The sequence below is a fragment of the Chionomys nivalis genome, chromosome 7, assembly GCF_950005125.1.
Source record: "Chionomys nivalis chromosome 7, mChiNiv1.1, whole genome shotgun sequence".
NCBI lineage: Eukaryota > Metazoa > Chordata > Mammalia > Rodentia > Cricetidae > Chionomys > Chionomys nivalis.
The window spans coordinates 48772779-48797366 of record NC_080092.1 but is presented as its reverse complement, the minus strand read 5'-3'; the positions used below and the strand labels follow the sequence as shown (position 1 = coordinate 48797366).

General features: G+C 43.2%; 1 protein-coding gene across 1 annotated transcript; it reads right to left on the bottom strand.

Annotated features, from left to right (window-relative positions):
• Positions 1-228: 228 nt before the first annotated feature.
• Positions 229-24124, bottom strand: Myh4 (myosin heavy chain 4). The gene is made up of 39 exons (XM_057773919.1): positions 24053-24124; positions 20896-21138; positions 20658-20801; positions 20189-20345; positions 19560-19587; positions 19351-19465; positions 18858-18950; positions 18653-18716; positions 18400-18498; positions 18182-18285; positions 17399-17537; positions 16852-16970; positions 16599-16748; positions 15893-16063; positions 13527-13836; positions 12419-12492; positions 11853-11940; positions 11656-11773; positions 11362-11485; positions 11135-11271; positions 10764-11019; positions 9312-9554; positions 8860-9036; positions 8510-8655; positions 8146-8236; positions 7669-8058; positions 7087-7213; positions 6614-6732; positions 6293-6489; positions 5634-5817; positions 5382-5547; positions 5069-5193; positions 4516-4824; positions 3591-3794; positions 1933-2058; positions 1675-1845; positions 1453-1557; positions 1257-1352; positions 229-484 (listed from the first exon to the last, which is right to left on the bottom strand). The coding sequence occupies exons 2-39, from the start codon at positions 21097-21099 to the stop codon at positions 332-334; spliced, it is 5823 nt and encodes a 1940-aa protein (XP_057629902.1). The 5' UTR covers positions 21100-21138; positions 24053-24124; the 3' UTR covers positions 229-331.
• Between the last annotated feature and the right edge of the window lie 464 nt (positions 24125-24588).

Here is a 24588-nt window from a genome sequence, read left to right as displayed (position 1 = left end):
TCTGTCTGAAGTATTTGTCCCCCACCCTCTCAGATGAGTTCCTCAAAGACAGGGATAACTCATTTCCTTGGTGACCAATTTGTACCAGACACGTACTCAATGGTCAGTAAAGTTGGTTGAGTGGTATTCCTGTCTCTGCACATAGTAGGTACCCAACAAATGTCTAAGAAATAAGTTGGTCTCCAAAACATCCTGGAGTTTATCATTAAAAGACAAATGAACCTTTTGATTGCAAAATTATCTGCAGATTTTATTTAGTTGATATACAGGATAGTGACAAAGAACGTCACATTTTGTGATTTCTTCTGTCACCTTTCAACAGAAGAATGCATTACTCTTCACTTATGACTTTGGTGTGGACCTCTCGGCTCTTCACCCGCAGCTTGTTGACCTGGGACTCAGCAATGTCGGCCCGCTCCTCAGCCTCCTCCAGCTCATGTTGGATCTTGCGGAACTTGGCCAGGTTGACATTGGATTGTTCCTCCTGTGAATGGGAATACATCGGAAAGAACAAGAGTTGACATTTCCTGATCGCTAATTTCCCTTGTTGCTAAAAGAAGCTACAGGATTTGCTTCCTGAATGGGAAAGTAAAAGGTCCTGTCATTTGGTGGCATTCTTATTTCGGGCAGAACCTCCCATGGATTTGACTACATGAACATGAATGCTTACAACCCCGTTCCTTAGTCTCTTTCACTTGACTCCTTTCCAAGCTGGGGATGCTTGGGTGACTGACTATACAGAGGCCACAGAAGCGGGGATGTTATTCAGTCTTGTTTCTGCAAACCAAACTTTAAAGCGAGGGCACAGCAGTGATATTGGGTACAGAGAGCCCCAAGGAAGAGCAAAGCACTTACGCAATGAGAAAGATGAATGCTTTTTAAAGTTCAGAACTGGATTTAATCCTAATGTTAGGGAAGGCTTAGAATAATTCAGGCCCTCTTTTGCATAGTCCCTATGAATGCTGGGGTTTTGGAATGTTCTAGGTAGTAAGAATAGGGCAGTGGCGAAGCATTTCTGTGTTAACTCCTTTGAAGCGTTACTTGATGCAGTCTCAGAGAAATGAACTAGAATGTCTAAAGCTCTGATAATTTGTAGCAAAATCTTGGTTTTCCAAATAAATATTCATTTTCCCACTTAATTTGGGGCTGCTGGCCTGTTCATTGCCTTAGAAGAAAGTCCCTTGAATGAGAGGGACTTGGTCCTTCACAGAACGGGACATGGTTTTGGAGGACTCCTTTTCTGTGGAGATACTCACCGCTTCCTCAGCTTGTCTCTTGTAGGCCTTCACTTTAGTCTGTAGCTTGTCCACCAAGTCCTGCAGCCTGAGCACATTCTTGCGGTCCTCCTCAGTCTGAAAGACCCAGCAAACAGAGTGTTGTCAGCTGACACTATCCTTCCATCTTTATTTTCCCAGACACAGGGGGCCTGGCTGAGAATGGAAGGCCAGTCACCTGGTAAGTGAGCTCCTTCACTCTTCTCTCGTGCTTGCGAAGACCCTTGACGGCTTCAACATTGCGCTTCTGCTCGTTTTCCACCTCATTTTCCAGCTCTCTCACCTGGAAGAGAAGAGCATGGGTAACAATTTGCCAGTGGAAAGGAAAGCATGGTTAACAGTTTGCCTGCAGCTGTTCGCACACACAGGGTGGGAGTGGAAAGAACAGGCCAGCACCCACCCTGGCCTCCAGTTTCTGGATCTGCTTCTTGCCACCCTTCAGTGCCAGCTGCTCAGCCTCGTCTAGACGGTGCTGCAGGTCCTTCACCGTCTGTTCCATGTTCTTCTTCATCCGCTCCAGGTGGGCGCTGGTGTCCTGCTCCTTCTTCAGCTCCTCTGCCATCATGGCGGCCTGGTGGGTGATAAAACAGAGTTGGGTAAGGGCTGTCAAGGCCCAGTGGGATTCAGGTTTGACACCTCCATCTTGCCCTCTGCTCACATCAGTGATGGCTTTCTTGGCCTTCTCTTCTGCGTTGCGGGCTTCCTGGACGATGTCCTCCATCTCGCCCTGGATTTGGGAAATGTCTGTCTCCAGCTTCTTCTTGGTGTTGATAAGGCTGGTGTTCTGTTGCAATTTTAAAAAAAAGAAAATCTACATTTAATAACATTTATAACTAGTTAATAATACCTAAATTGCTGATAATTAGAAATGTTCAGAATAAAAACAAAATTAGAAGTCATTTCCAAGTTTGTGGTTTTTTCTACCTATATCCCTGGTCCTAAAACATAAATGATTCCATGTAAAATTTAATCTCTTGTGCCAAAGGGATTTCCTTGTTATCCATGGATACTTATAAAAACACAGAGTAAAATCTTCCAGCTCCAAACTGCTGTGTAGCACACAGCTGATGAAAATAACTTAGCAGTTTTAGCTGCTCATCCATATTGGTTGACTCTATCTATATCATAAGTTCATAAATACCATTCTCATTGGTACAAAAGGTGGGCCAATCATGAATACTCATGCTTTTGGAAAGTTAACAGTTTTTGAAAGAGCTAATTCTAGATAGTCATAATTAGTAAGAAAAGTGTTACATATTAATTAATTTGATTTTAAAAATTATAATATTGATTTGAACTTTTTCATCATTGCTGATTTTAGGTAATTACAGTGTTCAAAATAGTCTGTTACATAGGTTTATGATTTAAAAAGTAGAGGGCATGCAAATTAGCAAAAGGCAAAAGTAATACATGCTCAGTAACCAGAGACAACCGTTAATAACACTTTTGCTTACCCTTTTGAATGTTTTTTTGTATACTTTTTTGCAAAAAAAGCCAACATTTACTTAACAAATGCACTGTAGAACACAAGTGGTAGCTAGCACTAATATGGCTCCAGGAATTTGAACCCAAGAACTCTTTATAGATCCTGAGAGGTTAATTTTAGGTACACACGTGATAATAAATATAGTGATGAGTTATTAATTTTATATTTTTTTACTGTTTGTTTGCTGTGTAGAGTTTCAAAAGATAAGACGGCCACCAGTGTTGTATGCGTTACTCATGGGTGGTCTTCTGTGCTTCTTTATATAAGCTCTAAGCTCCAGATCTTTCCAAGTCCACAAGTCCACCAGCCTTTGAGTGGACTTGTGAACTGTCTATGTCTCAGTACATACTTAGATCGTTCTGTGCATTTCCCTAAACCCTCGGAAGGTATCCTTGCCTATAGTGATATTTTGTTTATGATTTAATAAATAAAGCTTACCTGAAGATCAGAGAGAAAACTCAGCCATACTAGTCAGTGATACAGGCCAGGCAGTGGTGGCACACACCTTTAATCCCAACAGCCATACTAGTTAGCCACAGAGGCCAGGCTGTGGTGGTGCATACCTTTAATCCCAGCACTAGAGAGGGATATAAGGTGAGATGAGACAGGAACTCAATCTTTTTTCAGTCTGAAGATTTTGTAGAAGTAAGTGCTCTCTATTGGTTGATCTTTTTACTTCTCTGATGTTTCAGCTTGAACCCCAATATCTGTCTCTGGGTTTTTATTATCTGTGCTACAATGGCTAACATTACTTATACATCTCATGAACATCCCTGCAGACTGCCTTTAGCTTTAGGGAAGGCATTTGATAAGCCTGGTCCGAAACCCACCTGAGTGTGCAGCAGCTGCACCCGCTCACTGGCATCCAGAAGCTCCTGCTCGGCCACTCTCCTGCTCCTCTCTGTTTGCTCCAGGGATGCCCGCAGCTCCTCGATCTCAGCCTGCATTAGGTTGGCTCTGCGCTCAACCATAGCCAGCTGCTCTTTAAGGTCATCCTGGCCTCTGAGAGCATCATCCAGGTGCAGCTGGGTGTCCTGCACAAAAATAAGAGAAGCTCTGACTTGTGTTCCAGTTAAAGTAGATTCGGATTTAATATCACGCTCACACCTGAATCTTACTAACTCAGAGCCTGATTCAATAGGAACATCTACAAATACCATTAATGACATGATGTTTTAGTTCAGATCCCAAATCATAAAACAATCATGGATAAATCTATGAAATTTTGTATCAGAAAAGTATCCTTAAAAATCAGTTAACCTGCCGGGCAGTGGTGGCGCACGCCTTTAATCCCAGCACTTGGGAGGCAGAGGCAGGCGGATCTCTGTGAGTTCGAGACCAGCCTGGTCTACAAGAGCTAGTTCCAGGACAGGCTCCAAAACCACAGAGAAACTCTGCCTCGAAAAACCAAAAAAAAAAAAAAATCAGTTAACCTGATTACATTATTTTACATATTTAAGAAGGAAGTCCAGGAGCCAGAGCTGGTGGGTCATGCCTACAGTCCTTGTACTTGGAAGGCTAAATTGTCATCAGTCTGTCTCTACACTTTTACCACTCATTTTGTCTCAGATGACAAAGCAAATTCTCTCTTGTACCTTTCAGACAGAATTTAGCGTCTTCCCAACATACAAATTTTTATCTTGCTACCACATTGCTTTGATGATTTATGATCTGTAAATTTCCTAAAATTTTAAGACTTTAGCTCTACAGTAACACCTGGCCTGCCACCACAATGTGGGTTCACCCCCAAGGTACCTTCAGCATTCCTTGTGTGTTCCGGAGGTTCCTGATTGCCTCCGCAGCCTGGCGGTTGGCATGGTTCAGCTGGATTTCCATCTCATTCAGGTCTCCCTCCATCTTCTTCTTAATCCTCAGGGCATCGTTCCTGCTCCTGATTTCTGCGTCCAGTGTGCTCTGCATGGACTCCACGACTCTGAGGTGGTTTCTCTTCAGCTGATCTATTTCTTCATCTTTTTCAGCAATTTTGCGGTCAATCTCAGATTTCACCTGATTCAACTCAAGCTGGATGCGTAGAATTTTGCCCTCTTCATGTTCAAGAGATGCCTTTAATAAAAGTGACATTTTGGTGACCTCGCTATGGTGACTTCTCAGAGAGCCATTGAGCCCCCCTCCCCAGACTTTCACACATCTCCATTTAGAGCACCAATTCTGCACTTGTGATGTATATATGCCAGATTTTTCCTTGATGACGAGCATTGTCCCCTGAAAGCCCACAAAATGGTAGACTCATCTGTCATTCTCTTTTTAGTCTGTTTATAATGGACAGCTGAGCAAACAAGGTGCGTACCTCTGCTTCCTCTAGAGAAGCCTGTAGTTCACTCTTTTCCTGATCAATCTGCTTCTTTATTTTCTCCAGCTCATGGATATGCTTCCCTCCCTCTGCGATCTGCTCAGTGAGGTCAGAAATCTCCTCTGTGGAAAAACAGACGAGAGGAAGAGGTGGGAATGGTGGCGACATGGGAGGGTCCAGCCAGGGCTAAGTAAGATTGGGAAGGTGAGCAACACAAGAGGGTCCAGCCAGGGCTAAGGAGGATCGGGAAGGTGAGCAATATGGGAGGGTCCAGCCAGAGCTAAGGAGGATCTAGAAGGTTGGGACTCACGTTGCAGATTCTTGTTTTCTCTCTTCAGAGTCTCAAGTTGATCCAGAGACTCCTCGTAAGCGTTCTTCACCTTGAACAGCTCAGTGCTGAGAGAACGGGACTCCTTCTGGGAGGCTTCGAGCTCAGCCTGAGTTTCCTCATACTTCTGTTTCCATTCGGCTAGGACCTACATGCACAACATTAGTTAAACTCTGAACCCAGCCATAACACCCTTTCCCCCAGGGGGTACACTTCACGGATCACGTGGACCACCTTGTCGAAGTTCCTTTGCTTCTTATCAAGGGCAGCGCAGGCAGCATTGGAACGCTCCACGTCAATCATGAGGTCTTCCACTTCATTCTGGAGCCGCTGCTTCGTCTTTTCAAGAGAAGCACACTTGGAATTCACGGCTTCCACGTGCTCCTCAGCATCCTGGAGACGCTGAGCCAGCTTCTTCCTGAGGAGGTGGTCAGTGTGAGTGGCCAAGAGAAGAATCGATTACCACAATAAATTCTGCCTAGCTGCTGATTAGGAAAGTGTTTCCCCCTAAGATCTTTTATTTCTGTGTGCCCACAGGTTTTCCCAGGATTACTTCTTCGAGTCCATTTTATCCCTTTCAGAACTCTGATTTCCCAGGTGAGTTCTTTTCCATCTCAAGAGTTATCAAACGTATCTACAAAACCAGAGAGAAGGAGGAAGGGGGAGGGCTCTAAAGCTGAATTAACCCTGACAGCTCCATAGAGGATACATTTGCTCAATAATGTTGTGATTGAATGGGAGCCTAGACATTATGCAGATGGTCCTCTTAATTATACAGATATGGAAATTGTGAAATTATTTCATGGTTCTTTGCTGCATGAATATTCTTTCCATTTTCCCTTCACTTTTCCTTTGCTTTGGTTTCTTTCTGTCTAACTCATTGAAACCCATACTTGGCTTCCTCCAGCTCCTCCGTGCGCTGGATGGCGTCCGTCTCATATTTTGTCCTCCACTGGGCCACCTCGCTGTTGGCCTTGGACATGGCCCTCTGCAGCTCAGCCTTGGCCTCCTGCTCTTCCTCATACTGTTCCCGCAGCAGGTCACAGTCATGGCGGGCTGACTGCAGGGCATGGGCCAGCGCGTTCTTGGCCTAAAAAAAACCCAAATTGTGTGGTGTAGGTTTGTATTCTGGTTGCTGATAGCCTCTTTGTGGAGTTAGTAGTGTGTCAGGTTGCCCAGTCCCACGAATGAAAGCATCAACTCAGGGCTCTCACCTTTGTCTCCTCCTCTAGCTGCCTCTTTAGTTCCTCAATTTGTTGTGTAAATGCTTGTTTGCCTCTGGAGAGCTGGGAAACCATAGCATCTTTTTCATCCAGCTGTCGGGAATACTCACCTGAGAGAGAAAACATGAACAATTGAATTCTTTTGTCTCAGCCATGAGTGAGGCGGGATAGCCTTGGACCCTCCTTATTTCACACAGTGCGAACAATATCTCCAGAGTGTTAGTGCACTGCTCCCTTTGGTATTTTAGGGTTGAGGGAACAAAACTCTTCTAAGCCCAAGAGATACATTTTGCCCCTTTGGTTAGAGCTTTGACTCATGGTTTTGTAACCATCTTAGATCCTAAAGGTGAAGGAGTAAGAAGCCATAAAGGTGCACACATTGTACAAGGCACGTGTCTTGCTTCCCAAAGGGGCCCGACCTTCCCTGCTTGCTATTCCAAAGGCAGCAGCGCTCACGGACTGACCTGACTCTGTGTGTAAGCGCGCCTTCTGGGTCGACAGCTCATTGATCAAGCGCTGCTGCTCCTCCTCCTTCGTCTTCACTTCACTCAGCTGATCCTCCAGGGTGCGGCACATCTTCTCAAGGTTCCCCTGTGGCGGGAAGCAGGGCAAGGTGACACATGTCTACTCAGAAGGCTGAGATTTAGAGATCTGTAACTGTTTATGACAGGCACAGAATCTTATTTATGCTGCTGTCAAAGCCTCACTCAGTGTTGGGGAAGCAGCGGAGGAACTTAGGTTACTGACTAAGTGAATATGTGAGCATCAAAACTGGGCTCCTCTCTTTGGGGAAACATGGACATTATTTATGGCCCACATCATGAGGAGGGGACTTTTCCTTGTCATTGCATTATTACTGTTGTGGCCATAGCAACAAAGTTTAAGGTGATTTTGAAAAATAAGTTGTGTACACTTGAGGAAATCCATTCAATACAGCGATGTCAATCAGAAAAATCTCAGATTGCATGCAATGTGGCTGGCTAGAGTCACATACAGTATATAGTCACTTTCAAGTATTTCAGATAAATCAAGAAGTTAGGAAAGACCTTAGCTTTGGAGACAGTCTCCATGTTACTAGCGAGGTCATCAATCTCCATCTTCAGCTCGCTCTTCTCCTTCTCCAGCTTCTGCTTGACCCGCTGCAGATTGTCGATCTGCTCCCCAAGCTCAGCCACACTGTCCGCATGCTTCTTCCGAAGAGCAGCTGCTGTAGCTTCATGCTGCAGAGTGGCCTCCTCCAGGTCCCTGCGCATCTTCTGGAACTCAGCCTCTCTCTTCTTGTTCATCTCGATCTGGGCAGAAGTGGCTCCGCCAGCTTCTTCCAGCCTCTCGCTGATCTCCTCCAGTTCCCGGGAGAGGTCAGAGCGCTGCTTCTCTGCTTTGGCCCTGGAGGCCCTCTCTGCCTCGATTTCCTCCTCCAGCTCCTCGATGCGGGCCTGGGGGTGGCAGGAAGTACAGATTCAGATTCTTGAGTCAGTCATGTTTTTCCTGATGAGTTAAACTGATGGAAGCCATTGACTTACCTGCAGTTCCTTGATCTTCTTCTGCAGCTGCATGCCAAGGGCCTGCTCATCTTCAATCTTGCTCTGCAGATTGCTCATCTCAAACTCTTTCCTAATTTAACAGCAACACATTAGCTTATGGTCAGTTTTACCCACAGCCCTATCTCTGTATAATTGAAATTTTTCATACTGCTGGCTTTAAAAGAGAGAGAAGTACTTATTTTGCAAGTCCGCAAAGTGCCATGTTAATTAAATGAAAAACCAAAGTTGTCATTGTTTTTTTTTTACCCCATGTGTCATTAAGCAATAATTGAGAAACATTTAAATACATGTTGCATCTGTGCTGACACAGTGAGAAATCAGCCCTGAATTCTATCAAACTTACTTTTTGAGTTTCTCATCAAGTTGCTGTTTATCATTTTCTATGTCCATTGTGGATTCTTGGGCCAATTTGAGGTCCCCCTCTAGCTTCCTCTTTGCCCTTTCTAGGTCCATCCGAAGCTTCTTTTCCTGCTCCAGTGATCCTTCAAGCTAAATGGTAAAGGATTTTGATTAGGTTCTCAAGCATTGACCCATATGACGTTAGTCATATGCTCAAGAAAAATCTCAAAAGAAAACAAACAGCATGAAGACTCCAAGTCTGAATTTCAAAGGCTCCTGGAGATCACTGATGGCTTCGTCTCCCCACCGTTTCTTTCATCCCTTTTTAGGAGAAAGCTTATCTTCCATACTCACATCATCCACTTGCTGTTCAAGCTTGGTTTTGGCTTTGGTCAGGGTGTTGACTTTGTCCTCCTCTGCCTGCAGGTCATCCAGGGTCTGCTGGTGGGCCTCTTGGAGGGCCTTCTTCTCCTTGGTCAGCTTGGCGATATTTTCGTCCAGGCCTGCCATCTCCTCCGTGAGGTTTTTCACCTTTAGATTTGAAGAGATGGTAGGAAAGCTGATGAAAATGTGTCATCTTGATAAAGTACATGAGAGTGTAACTTCTTAGGACAACATTAGCCTGACAGGGAGAAGAGCAGCCAGAAGCCTATGCAGGCTGCATGACTGAATACAATGGGAGATAAAGGTGAACACAAAACCATGTTATGGTTGTAACTTTATCTTTTATGTTCTGGAATTTTAAGATTTAAGGTTCAGTACTAAATGAATACTTGTGAATGCTTTAAAGTGAATAATAACTGCACCTTGTTCTCTGTGGCGTGCTTCTCCTTCTCCACCTTGGCCAGGGTCAGCTCAAGGTCATCGATGTCTTTCTTCAGCTCTGAGCACTCGTCCTCCAGTTTCCTCTTCTTGGCCGTCAGTTCGGCGTTGATCTCCTCCTCATCCTCGGCTCTCTCAGTTAGCTCCTTGATCTTGGCCTCCAGCTGGATTTTGGTTTTGATCAGCTGGTCGCATCTTTCCTCTGCATCAGCCAAGCCATCTGCTTCCTGAGGGGAGGAATAGTGACTTTCCATTTGTATGGGCTCTATCTGCAAATACACACTCATGGATGACTACCAGCTGCTCAGTGGATAGGCCATTCATTTGCCAACTTTAAAAAAAATTAAATAGACAAAATGCAAATATCTTTATCTGCTGATCAAACAGAGTAACACATTCCATAAGTATCCATGTGTAGAAGGTAAAATCAGGAAAAAGTGGTTTTGTTGCAAAAATATATAATCTACTAGCCCTCAGTCCTTTTGGAAAAGCAATTTACTAATTCTCGGGTTCAGTTTTTTTCCACATTCAACTAAGGGCTTAAATTACCCTTTTTTTTTTTGCTCTGATAAAAACAATGCATTATCTAGTTAGTATTCAACAATACTTATGAAAGAGAATATTCTAGCATAAGAGATGCTCCATATAGAAAGGAAAATGCCTAAAGATATTTTCTTGACTTTATTCACTAGTGACCAGACTGTGAAAGAAATACAAATGAACACAAGCATCATGAATGTGTGTATAGGATACACATATGAACATAAGTATCATGTGTGTATGTAGGATGCACACATAAACATAAACATCATGGATGTGCATGTGTAGGAAGCACCTATAACTTAAGCATCATGTATGTGTGTGTAGGATACAAATATGAACATAAACGTCGTGTGTGTGTGTAGGATGCACATATAAACAAACATCATGGATGTGCATGTATAGAAAACACATATGAACATCAGCATCATGGATGTGTATGTGAAGGATGTACAAATGAACATAAGCATCATGGATGTTTGTTTGTAGAATGCACATATGGACATAAGCATCATGGATATTTGTGTGTAGGATGCACATATGAACATCAGCATCATGGATGTGTATGTGTAGGATGCACAAATGAGCATAAGCATCATGGATGTTTGTACATAGGATGCACATATGAACATCATGGATGTGCATGTGTAGGATGCATATATGAACATCAGCATCATGGATGTTTGTACATAGGATGCACATATGAACATAAGCATCATGGGTGTGGCATTGCAGCTGTTGTTTCTTTGGGTCTGAATCTTAGTGTTTTTGAAAGGCAGGAAATCACAGCAGATTCCTGGATAGAAATAGTTTACTCTGAAGCCTGGAATTGCTCTTCCTCAGCTACATCCTGATTAGGCAATATGAAAGATCTGTGTGCCACATCTGGTACTCACAGCTTGAACCTGGAGCTGCAGGTCATTTTTTTCTTGCATCAGAGCTACCATCTTTTCTTCCAGTTCCTTCCTTTTGGCCTCTGACTTAGCCAGATCCTCTTTGGCCTTCTCAAAATCTTCCTTCATGTTGGCCATCTCCTTCTCGGTCTCTGCGCTCTTTAGGAGAGGTTTGATCTTGAAATACAGCTTCATCCAGGGCCAGTGCTTCACATTCATGAAGGCGCGGACGTTGTACTGGATGCAGAAGATGGACTCTCTGCGAAAGGAGAAAAAGAGGTCCAAATGGGCATGAATGTGTCAAGTGACCATCAGAGTTGCACTGAGTTCAGTGGTGAAGGCGGCGGGAAAGGCAAACAAGCTTTGTTCCTCACCTCCTCTCCATCATCTTTTTGAACTCCACCCTCATCAAATACCCTCTGCACATGGCTTGAGTGCGCGTGATGAGCTGAGCCAACTTATCATCTCGCATCTCCTCTAGAGTTCCCAACAGGCCAGCTTTAAAGAAAACCTTGGCAGAGAACAGTGAGACTTGTTATGGCCACCCAAGCAGAAACTCTGAAAGTACTAAATATCTGTCATCAATTTGGACTGGTGGTACCTTGGTGTGGCCAAATTTGTACTGGGTGTGGTCGATGTCAATAGAGCCTAGAAGCTTCTCAGAAGCCTTCTTGCTGTCTATGAATTGACCTTCTGGGATAGCACTTGCATTCAGAACTTTGTATCTGGTGAAATGGAAAGCAAATTTAAAACATTACTTTTCTTCACCAAGAAATAAAAGATAGAACAGTAGTAGCTACTCTTGAAAAGATGGGTCAGTCAAAAAATGGCAAAACAAATGACATTTAAAATTTAACACTGCTCTACATAAAACATCGGAAGATGTGAAACAAACCTCTGCTTGAAGTCTGCGTAGAGGATCCTGCTGGGGAAGCCCTTCCGGCAGATGCGGATGCCTTCCAGCACACCGTTGCACCTCAGCTGGTGCAGGACCAGTTCGTGCTCCATGGCCCCTGCAAAGGGGAATACAGCTCTACAGCCATCTAAAGAGAAGCCACACTGAGGATGCTCTGCGCATGAGAAGTGTCTTACCAGGAGTCTTAGTTTCATTGGGAATGAGACAGCGGACAAAGTGGGGGTGGGTGCTCCTCAAGTTGGTCATCAGCTTATTTAAATTCTCCTATAAAACCGTACGGAGACATTTAGAATAACTTGTAGCTGTATTTTTTTTCTATCACATTCTAATGAGCTATCTCAAACCAATCATGATGACCAAGAAGAAGCCTATGTCTGAAAGGTGCATTTCTAGAACATTCCTGGTCATACAAAAATAGTCCATTTCATATTGTTTTTCTCAAACCCTGCCAATCAGAAAACTTTTGTATTGAGACTTTGATCATATGGAGTAGATGTCTCGAACACAGTGGGCACTTTTTAATGAGGGCTTGATTTTATGTAAAATCTCTTTACCACCAAATCTCTTATATTTGAAACATGGGGAAATATCTCATGTCTTCGCTCCGTTACAAATTTCCTGAAGTATTTTTCAGATTGAAAAAATATAATACTACTTTCCCCCGACTTTTACCGTAAGCATCCTTTAAAATCTCTCATTAACTACAGTTTAATTATCTTCTAAGTGTAAGATTATACTGTACCCTGAAAAGAGCGGACACCGTCTGGAAAGATGAACCCTTCTTCTTGCCACCTTTCTTTCCACCGCCACCACCGTCTGAAAAACAGAAAGGAAAAATGGAGATTGCTCACTGCAGCCTTTGAGTCCTCTTGTGTGCACCAGCAACAGGATGGCCATGTTTCCTCTGGAGTCTGTGGCACTCATTCCCTGTCTGCCTTCCCGAATTCATCTACCTTAATTCTAGATGAAGAGACAGTAGTCACTGGCATGGTTATAGAGACCCAGGGAAAAACAAAGTTGTGCACAACTTGGAAGATATGGGTCAGTGATGAGACTCCCTGACTCCATCCAGATCGGCACTGTCTGCTTCGCTTCCTGCAGGATATGCCCAGAAGACAGCGGAATAAGATCTTATCTGTGCACACATCCCCTAGAACAGGCAGAGTTGCGCGCTTGCTTCTAGGTAGTTGAGCTTGGCTCATCAGCAGGGACTTGTAATTTCTATTTTCTTCAGTCCCCATGTTGACACTTGTACATCTGGACTTCAGATACTTAAGGGAGGAAATACAACCTCATTCTGTTCACCTAGTGCTGTGGTCCTGATGAAGGGTTTCCTTAGCTCCAATTTAGCTGGACCCTTGATGGAAGCAGTAGTTTTGATGTGGAAGAGTGACTGGTACAATCAGCAGCAAATCACTGAGCCTTTTAAATCCACTTTCTCACTGATAAGCAAGGCTGTGGACCGACAGTTCCTGATGCCTCTGTACCACAGTTGTTAATACACTTTCTTTCATTTCATTCACATTGGCTTGAACTTTCAGAGTAGATTTTGCAACATTTGTTTCAGTGATTCTCAACCTTCCTAATGCTGCCGCCTCTTAACACAGTTCCTCATGTTTTAGTGACTCCCAACCATAAAATTATTTTCACCACTACTTCAGAAGTGTAATTTTGCTACTGTCATGAATTGTAATGTAAATATTTGTGTTCTGTGATGATCTTAGGTGACCCCTGTGAAGTGTTCATTTGATTCTTTCACAGAGTGAGAATCACTGACTTATATTGTCTCTGACAGATGGTGTATTTCTGTGTTGTAATTCTTAGAACGAGTTGATACTATAAAAAATTACCTGCTTCTGCAGCTTGTCCTCCAGAAAATAGGAAAGCCAGAGTCTTCAAGCCAGATTTCTGGTAGAGCCCCACCACGGTCTCATTCAGGGGGTCCTTGTTCTTGTCCAGCCAGCCAATAATGTTGTAGTCTACAGTGCCCGCATAGTGCACCAGCGAGAAGTGGGCTTCAGCCTTGCCTTTGGCAGGCTTGGGCTTCTGGAAGTTGTTGGACTTTCCAAGATGTTGTTCATATAGCTTGTTCTTGAAGGAGGTGTCTGTTGCCTTGGGGAACATGCACTCCTCTTCCAGGATGGAGAAGATGCCCATTGGCTAAGTATTAAAAAGAGAGAAGATAGTAATGAATCCTTTAGAAAAGAGTGTCCCAGTAGTTTGTGTGTTTGGCATTCCAAAAAAAGAATTTGGAATTATGTATTAACCAGATGAGATCCTATTTATTACTCCCCTCTCCTAACAAAAATATGACAGTCGTCATCTGAAGAATGCATAAGATATATGTTGCTGAAAGACTTAGTTTAAAAGTTCATCTGTACCATCTGGCAAATGTGTTCAATGAGTAAAATTAAATTCTAAAAGTACCCTCTCAAGGCTCAGTTTTTATCCTGTGACTATATATACTCATATGTGTTCTGAATACTTCTTTCTCAAGGTGTAACATCCTTCACCACAAATCTAGATGTGGGAAAGATGTGAAAAGGATAGACTATGTTCTGATGACCAAAGATGCAGCTTCACCAAGAAGAAAGTGCATCTTCTCTTTCTACTCCCAGCTTCACCTCCCATCTCTATGAACTTAAGCATTGATAATATGTTGATTTTGCTCATGAAGCAGTTTGATTTTTCTGAGACAAATTTGATATGAAAGACTGAAAGCAAATTCAGCATTGATGATGATATGAATCACAAATTCATTCTCAAAAATCATTTTGATAATCCAGAAGTTAAAATACTAGTGAAGGAAATAGTTTTTCTTGGGACTGTATAGTTTTGTAGTTTTGGTAAACAGTGGAGCTAGTACATCACCAAATTAAGATATATTCTTAACTTGTGTAGCCTAGGGTTTTTTTTTTCAAAATTTTATGAGTTTTGATCTGAATATTTGAAATTTTCTTAGCTGGCAGTTGCATCTTATTTCTACTTTATTTTCACAAGTTACACATAACTTCTTTCTTGGTACCATGACAAAATCCCAGTGTGTGTGTGTGTGTGTGTGTGTGTGTGTGTGTGTGTGTGAGAGAGAGAGAGAGAGAGAGAGAGAGAGAGAGAGAGAGAGAGAGAGAGATGTATATGCTTGGAGGCCTATGGAGACCATAAAAAGATGTAGGATCTTGATGCTGGAGTTACAGGTATCTGTGGACCACTTGATACAGAATCAAAGCTCTAGACTTCATGATAAAGTAACAGGTGCTCTTAACCACTGAGTCATCTCTCCAGTCCCAAGAACCCAACAGTTTTGGACAATGAAGTTGCTTAATGAGTTCTAGATAAATATGATATATCTGTTGCTCTCACCTAATTGGATTGATTCCCTTAATTACTAATTCCCTTAATTACTTAATGGGAAAATCAGAGCTCATTCCCAGGGTAAGGTCAAACAGAAGTCTAGTGAATTCACTTTGTAGTAATCACAAGTAAGGAATGAATTGATAAATACAACATTACTCTCCAATCTTAACCATCTATGCACTGCCTTGTTATATAGTATACATGGGAGGATACATCATAGCCACACCAAGATTAATTGACTATTCAAAGGACTAACTGTATTTTCATTCCTTTCTTCTATACCAATTAAATCACATAAAAATAAAACTGAGAAAGAAAGAAAGAAGCCTATGGTATGTACCTTTAATCCTAGCACTCAGAAAACAGATGGAGGAGGAGAATCTCTGTGAGTTTAAGGCTGGCCTAATTTTACATGGTGAGTTCCAAGGTCAGCAAGGGTCACATGGTGATACCCTATGCCATTAAAAACTCAGGAAGTGTGAGATTATAACAGTTGAAAATGTGAACTGGTCGAGCAGTGCTGCAGTACACCTTTAATCCAGCGCTCAGGAGGCAGGGCAGGCAGATCTCTGTGAGCTTGAAGCCAGCCTGGTCTACAGAGCAAGTTCTAGGACAGCCAGGGCTACACAGGCAAATACTGTCTTGAAAAACCAGAGAGAGAGAGGATGTGAATCTGTGTTTTGTATGTGCATGTGTTAGAGTTGTTAGTAACAGATCACCTATGACATTCTGAGAACACCTATTACACACAGGCATATCATGAGATATCACTAATTACTCTACGAGAATTGGGATTGTTAGTAAACATAGTAAGAGAGACAATTTGTTGTTCCTGTTTTAAAGTTGGAAAAGTCACACAAACCTTCTCAATGAGCTCAATGCAGGCAGCCAGGTCCATCCCAAAGTCGATGAACTCCCAATCGATGCCTTCCTTCTTGTACTCCTCCTGCTCCAGCACGAACATGTGGTGGTTGAAAAACTGCTGCAGTTTCTCGTTGGTGAAGTTGATGCACAGCTGCTCCAAGGTGTTGAACTATGGGAAGAGATTAATGTAGGAAATTGGTCACAAATTCCCTATTTGTATCTATAAGGCAGTTAATACATTTTCTTCAAATTTTGAGACATTTAGGGTTATTATATTGAAGAGGTAGGCCTTCAGATAATCTCTTAAAGGATGTTATAATTCTAAATCGAGTTAAATCCTCAAAATGTTTTTCTAAGGAACAATATGAAATCTTGCATATTGGGCAAAATTCCGTTAAATAGGAGATCTTTGAAATAGTCATTGAGTGTAACCTAAACAAGTGTTTCTGTGGTGCTGGGCTTGAAGCCAAAATCAGTTTTGAACAAGTGTTCATGGTCCTTCTTTGAGATTCTAATCCTGCAAATGTAGTGTTCTCTCTTTTCCATTCGCACTCGTTTCCTTGTGTTCAGATCCCTCCACCGACCCACTTCAGCAGGAATTTGTGTGTTTTGTAGATTGTATTTTGTAAAGAGTGTTTCCAGTGCTCCAGCAAGATCAGTCAAGTGACTGCCAATGTGTGTTTGCTAACCGGTTCATTACTCACATCAAAGATCTCAAAGCCAGCAATGTCCAAGACCCCAATGAAGTACTGCCTGGGCTGCTTGGTGTCCAGCTGCTGGTTGATGCGGGTGACCATCCACAGGAACATCTTCTCATAGATGGCTTTGGCCAGGGCACCCACAGAGTTGTATACCTTCAGGGAAAGTGTTGGTCGGTTGAGTTGTTTGAGCTGGATACAGGGATGACCATTTGAGTCCCAGTGGTTCAGGTGAATCAGGGGCTTAGATCGTACTCACCTGCTGCACCGTTTGGCCCTTGGTGACGTACTCATTGCCGACCTTGACCCTGGGGTAGCACAGGGCTTTGAGCAGGTCAGCAGAGTTCAGACTTGTCAGATAGGCGGCCTTGTCAGCCACTGCAGGAAAGAACCAAGAACAGTGGAACTGACGGAGACTTGCACAACTACATTGCAAATGATGATGTTGGTGACAACGGATTTACACAAACAGTAAGGGGTGAAGGTTGTGAATTCTGCCCATTTGTTTATGTCTGAAAAGCATGGCCATTCTTCCATGGCCACCCTGGGCTCAGTATCAGCACCATAACAAACACCACACACACACAGACACACACAGACACACACACACACACCACAGGAAAAACAGAACAGTTCAATGAACAGAAATAATAAAGCTCCTATATATTTGCTCAATTATGTAAACTACCAACCTATCAATGTGTTATTTCCTCTCCCTAAAACTTCTGCCTTTCATTAGAAAGACAATACAACCAGGTCCCCACCTCTGAAAAGGCTCCTGTCAATGGTGACAATAGGGTTGTTACCTTCCGTGCCATCTGGCTCAGCTTGCTCTTCCCTTTGCTTTTGCTTGAACTTCATGTTCCCATAGTGCATCACGGCACCTGTGAGCTTGTAAATAGCCACCTTTTCATCTGCGCTGAATCCCAGGATGTCCACAGCAGTCTGTCGAAAGAATTGAATTAGTAACAATTATCACAGTAGTCAGCTCGCTCAGGACACTAGGGGTCTGGCTCCCTGCTTCCCAGTTCCACTTTGCCTTATATCTGACGAACACTTGGATGGCTTAGAAGTTGAGCTCTTCCCCTCTTAGCCAATAGAAACATCATTTGAGTAATGCGGGCGCTAAGGACAGCATGTGAGTTAGCCACACACTTTCTTGTCTAGTCTCCCAGGACATTTCTTCTTTTCCTATGTTGTCCTAACTTAGTGCGCGGCCCCAGCCTATCCTTCCACCTCGGTTGACAGTCCCGTGGAAAGAATCATGAGAATGGCAATGGCTCCCAGTTTCTCCACACGTTTCTCTGATAACAGGTCACGGCTTGGCTGGCCTTGAAATGCCTGGGCATGAACTTTACTGACCTTTCTCTACTCATTCAGGTACCTAACATATATTGCAGCTATTTGAAATGTAAATACATGTGTAGGATGGCATTTAAATATTCTGTGATTTCTTTTCCAAGTGTAAGAAAGCCTGAATGATAACACTGTCTGGCCCACTCGCTGCTGGCCCTTTTCACGCTGATGGGAAGAGAGCACTGTGTACTGACAAGGGCCTTGCTAGCTCGCGCCTCTTCCCTGTCACTTACATCTGTGGCCATCAGTTCCTCCTGGTCGTCGATGCTGGGCACTGTGATTTCACCTTGGCTGACATAAGTGAAGTCGTATGGGTTGGTGGTGATCAGGAGCATTTCTGGACGTGTGGGGAAGAGAGTGAAGAGTTACTCTGGTCATCACCACGCTTCAGAGGGACAGCATAGACAGGATGGCGGCTTTCTAGATAGGAACAAACCAAGATGCTCCTTACCAATGAGCTCTGGCTTCTTATTGGACATGATTTGGTAGAAGATATGGTAGCTCCTCTCAGCCTTGAGCTGGAAGGTGACTCGGGACTTCTCCAGCAGATCTGGAAAGGCATAGTGGGCACATTTTTACACGAATAAAAGCCAAAAGTAGAAAATTAAGCTTTGAAATTCACACAGAAGAATCAAGGGCAAGGTTTTTTCAATATGAGTGCCCCCAAAGGAAAGATTCTCAGTTGCCAGTGCTTATTAACTCACAAGTTTCAATATCTGCAGAAGCCAGTTTGCCTGTGGCACCGAAATGGATCCTGATGAATTTACCCTTAAGAAGGCAAAGGAGGATTGATTAAAGCTAGACATTATTCCATTAACTATGGACCAAATACGTGGAAAATACATTAGCACAGTGTATGTAGATGTGTGGGGGTGATTCTCACATGAACAGGGTGACCAAGAGACTCACAAAGCGGGAAGAGTTGTCGTTCCTCACAGTCTTGGCGTTGCCAAAGGCCTCCAGCAGGGGGTTGGCACTGATGATTTGATCTTCCAGGGTCCCCTTAAGACAAATGAAAGAGGTAGATAAAGCTTGAATTATCTGAGTTGTATATACTAAGACAAAATTTCCTATCTGTTCTCTGCCTTCCCTTGGTCACATCCTATCACTAGGAAAGGCTTTAGAAAAAGGGAGGGAACCCACAAAGGTGAGGGGGACATGCCTGTGACATGACTTGATTCCATTTGGTGCCTCTCAGGCCCCCTTTTGCTTCAGAGAAATTGCTTCAGGCCTCTAACTTGCTAACATATCATCTTGTTCATCCCCTCCTCGCAAAGCCCTTCCTAGGTTTATTTTCTAAACTCCAGCACCGTGGGCCTCTGGTTACTGCAGTTTTGACACACCACAGCCACACTGTGAAAAGCCTGTCTTCCCCCACCCTCCCTCAGAGGTTCATGCCCACCTGCATTTTGCCAGAAGTCGCCTCCTCCTTCTTCTTCTCCCCAGTGACTGCAATTGTTGCAAAGTACTGGATGACACGCTTCGTGTTCACAGTCTTCCCGGCCCCGGATTCTCCACTGTGAGGACCAAACGAGAAACCAGAATATAAGGCAGGAGGCACAGCCCGAGCAATCAAAATTCAGCAAACAGAAAGGCATGTTGTTTACGTACGTAATCAGGATGGACTGGTTCTCACGATCTGTGAAGGGAAACCACGGACATGTCACATAAGCGAAAGCATTGACGCTACTAAATCTGTGCTCTTCTCTTCACAAGTCTTAAGAACTAGGTGTGAGACGTGTGTTAATTATCACACTGCTGTTATCACTAATGTGAAGAACTGTGGATTATGAAATGACCCAGTTCACTCTCTTACCGATGAGAATCATTCACGAAGCAGTTGGCTTCACAGTTTCATGGCCCCTTCATTCACCTGGTTCATAGTTCAGAATCGTGGCATGTTCCCTATAGTGCTTGTGAAATTTCAAAGCTTCCTTTTTAAGTGAGGTGAAACAATAGGTGTAATTAAGACGTGGGGTCGATACCCAGTTTTGATTAACTTTGAACTGGAATTAGCAACAACAAATTTAGATTTCTAGCACAGAGGTATAAGCAAATTTCCCTATGCTTTTGTAATTGGTGCATCGAGTTCTAAATCATCTTTTCTGCTTTGTTCATTGCTATCATCACATGTATGCAAAACATTTCCTCCTCAAGCTGCTGGCCATGCGTTGCCTCTGCTATGGCTCAGGCACGTGTTTTCTAGCGCTTGTAGGTGTTGTGATTATAGTTCTACTCACCCGTCAGCATGAACTGGTAGGCGTTGTCAGAGATGGAGAAGATGTGGGGCGGGGCCTCCTGGCGCTTTTTGCCTCGGTAGGCCGCCACCACCTCGGGGTTGTACACCGGCAGCCACTTGTAGGGGTTGACGGTGACGCAGAAGAGACCAGAGTAGGTCTGTGGACAAAGACAAAGTTGCTCAATTAGAAATCACCTCATCGCTCCAACTTGGAAATAATGCTGTGTGAGCAAGGGGAGAGGAATTAAAGAAGTGCTGATCCTCATGAAGTTTCATTCATTGGTTGCTTCCCTCGGCTCTCCAGCTATCTGATGCAGTATCAACGTTCCAGATAGCCAATGAGTAAAGTTAACGAGAGAGCTCTCTGCATGTGTGTTTTCAAAGACACCCAAATTTGGATCACTGACATAATGAGGCATTTCAACAAGAAAAAGTATATGGTTTTGATTAACTATGACAGGGACACTCACGTAGATCATCCAGGCTGCATAACGCTCTTTGAGGTTGTACAGCACAGCGGGTTCGTGCAGGTGGGTCATCATGGCCATGTCCTCGATCTTGTCGTACTTGGGAGGGTTCATGGAGAAGACTTGGTCTTCCTTGACTGTGACAGTCTGTTAAGAATGGAAGGGTCCAGTTAATACCCCCTAAGTAGAAGAAAAAGATCGTTCCTGCTTCCCTCTCTTCCACCCTCTTGGTTTTACTCACAGCTCCTCCTTCTGTCTTGGCTGTCACCTTGCCCCCTTCCCTGCTCTGCACTGTTGCCTTCACATAGGACTCCTTAGGGTCCACCACGAACACGGATGATTTGGCATCGAAAGGCTTGTTCTGGGCCTCGATTCGCTCCTTTTCAGACTTTCGGAGGTAAGGAGCAGCCTCCCCGAAAACGGCCATCTCGGCGTCGGAACTCATGGCTGCGGGCTATTGGTGGCAGCTCAGGGCCAGGTGTGCCTAGGGAAAGAGGTGGACGTGAATGACAACCCTGGCCTGTGGGTTTCACCTTCACAGGCTCTGTTTGCAAACTCTCTTCTTCCTCCTGTGGACTGTGCCAGGGAGCTAAGAGAAAACAAGAATACCTATTAGCTCTGTGTTGGCAGTTTAATTTTAGTGACATCTGAAGTGTTTGCTCTTTTTTCTCTATTGTAAACCACAGTGGAGAGGTGTGGAGGGATGGTTACCCATCCAACCACATTTGTCAGACCGTAAGTGTAGTGTGGAAGGTTTTTCTGTATATGTGTTGCTTTTATTAGTTAATGAATAAAGAAAATGCCCTGGCCTGTGATAGGACAGAGTAGAGCTAGGTGGGGGGAGGGGGTACTAAACTGAATGCTGGGAGAAAGAAGACAGAATCAGAGAAATGCCATGTAGCCACCGGAGGGGAAAGATGCAAGCTGCCAGCTGGAACCTTGCCAGTAGGCCACAAGTCTCATGGTAAAATATAAAATAATGGGAATGGGTTAATTCTAGATGTAGGAGCTAGCTAGCAATATGCTTAAGTGATTGGCCAAGCAGTGATTTAATTAATACAGTTTCTGTGTGGTTATTTCTAGTATGGGCAGCCAGGAACCAACAAGCAGCCTCCTACTACACACGTGTATGCAGAATCTTTACTTCTGTGCCTTTTTTGTTTATTTGTTTTTACCTCATTTCCTTTCCCTACCCATCTGATCCATTTGTTTGTTTGTTTTACATTGGGGTGATAGAAAGAAATGGAAAACAATTTTTCTAACCTTATCATCTTAATGAATATATTTTTAAAAATCAAAATATTGCTGAGTATGGTGATACTTTAACCACAGCACTTAGGAGGCAGAGGCAGGCAGACCTCTTTGACACCAGCCTGGTCTACATACTTCCAGGACAGACAGAGCTACATAACAAAGAGATTCTGTCTCAAAAAAAAAAAAATTAACCATTTTCCTTTATCACAAACCATTAAAACCTAGTATAAAAACTATTTTTTGTATGAAAGAAGAAACATCTAAATTCAGGTTGACTATTTAATACACACAAACTCCCAGTGAACTGACAACTATTAAGTAAGGAAAGAAAAAATAAGCATGATGGATATTAATAAAATATTAGCCCAAGGCAAGCAGTAAATAACAAAAATCATCTTGTTCCAGGTCAACATCAAGTCCCTTCTCTCCATTTTTAATCTCTGCACAAGTTGTCATAGTTACCCAAGCAAAAACAACTTCAAAGGATTAGCTGAGAAAAACAGGCCCCCAGATGCTAACAAGCCTCCCAGTGGCCGCATATTCTCTGCGCTGCCCTGAGTCTGCACGATTTCAGCATCCGACCTGTTTCTGCTTGACCTTTATAGGCTTCAGGCATCTCTCTCTTTCTCCTGTCTTCTCCTTTTGAAAACATCACGTTTCTTATTTCTCTCTTGAGACGGATAACCAGGATGCAGCTTCAAGCCAAAACCAACAGACTTTTTCTTTTTTTTTTAAAGAAAAATCAACAGACAATTCCTGGTTAAAATAAAACAAAATTCTCTCTCTAACCAGAGAGAAAACCTCTGTGGAGTAGAGGAGGGGGTGGTACAGAGAACGGCATGTTGGTTGCTAGGGTCAATGATGACACCAACCTCAATGTTTTGTAGACTTTCCAGAAAGAGTCTTGGTCTTTTGCTATACACAGTGAACTTCTTCTCAGTCTGGAGTCAGATATGAAATTTCCCACATACAGTAACTTAGAATCGGTAAAGGCTTATGGTGAGACATGGAAGCTGAGATACCTTTTCAGGGGACAGATACTGAAACCATGGACGTTAGTTAGCTTTTCCTCTTCAAACACTATTCTACAACATCGTTCCTATGTTTTTACATGATGAATTTTTGAATCAGCTACACACTGTGCCCTAATGGTTGCTGTTTGGCAGTAGATTCTGGAACACAGAAAGGACATCATCCCCCTACTCATGTCTCAGCAGTCTTTGGTCACCTCTACATCAGAAGCCTTCAAGGAGCCTCTGACTCAGTGTGTGGTGTTGGGATCTGTCCACACAGTAGAAACTGCCTCCAGTGTCAACAAGTAACATTTATTTCCTTGGAAGCAATATAGTCTCTACCTTTTTTTCTACATTGTTATTACTTACTATGTTAAATATAAACTCACTTAAGTCAATTATCTAATACATAGTAGGTTTTCTTTCTTCTATATGTTTTACACATGATTTTAACCATACGTCTATCGGCTCTTGCATATGTGTGTGGAGGGGGCCCACCAAGTACTTTGATTTGGTGGAAGAGTCCTTGGCAGCCACTGGCTTAGGTTCTAGACAGCAAGAGCCAGAGGGTCCTTAGCAACTGACTTGAGTCTGCCCTTCTGATTTACTGATGAGGAAACTAAGGTTCAGCAAGGTAAAGGGTCATCCAGGATCACAGAGGTGGTAAGTGGCAGTGGCGAGCTAGGAACCCAGTTATCTAAATCCAGGTCTGGTGTTAATTCCCTTGCAACACATGTGTTTGAAGCCATGTTGTAAAAGCTAGCTGGCTTGACCCAGGGAGCTGGAAGCAGTGAAATCCTGGATTGGCATCCAGAAATTTTGACTTCTGAAACAATACTTTTTTATTTTACCTTGTAGCCTCTTTTATTGGTTAAATTGTATAGCAGTTCACATTAAATATGAATGAGGGTTGCCTTCTTATTGAAGTCCCAGAAAAATGTAAAAGAGAACTTGTATAAAATTCTGTTTGAGTAAAGGCTTGAAAAGTCAAACTTTTATGAGAAGCTGTTTTTAAAAGATCAGTTGTTTCTATACCCAATAATAAACAAGAAAATAAAATAGTCACTCATTAAAATGTGATACTAGACAGAGCCTTTTGTTCTTTGGGGGGTAATAAGAAATTTCTCTTACCTTTTGTGTTACCAGATGAAGAAGGAGACAGGCTTGAGGCAGCAAATACTGTTGAAAGAAAAAACACAGAGATGCTGGGCATGTTCTTCTCTTTTTTATTTAATCACAAAATACTAGAACTACACTATATGCAATGTCTTTCTCGGGGATGTTGACAGTCAAGCTTGAGTAGGCATAGAGATGTCCCTTAAGTGAAAATTCCCTGACATCAGGAGTGCACAGCTAGCCATACGTTCTGCCACGAATACATACCTTTAAGGGTTTGAGGAAGGACGGGACACAGGCACCCCAGCTCCACTTTTATAGAGACCGTTCTGCAAACACAGCAGCCACCTCAGCTGTCCTAGCTGGGACCTACTTGGCAAAATCATTTTTGGCAATCTCTTTGCATAATATTCACTGACTGTGGCTGTGAATGGATATAATTAGAAATATTTCTTGTCACCTATAAATAATTTGACAGAGGATGATCTAGGGTTCTTTATAGGCATTTGATAGGGGATGGGGATCCGGGGCTTCAGACGCTGTTGCTCTGG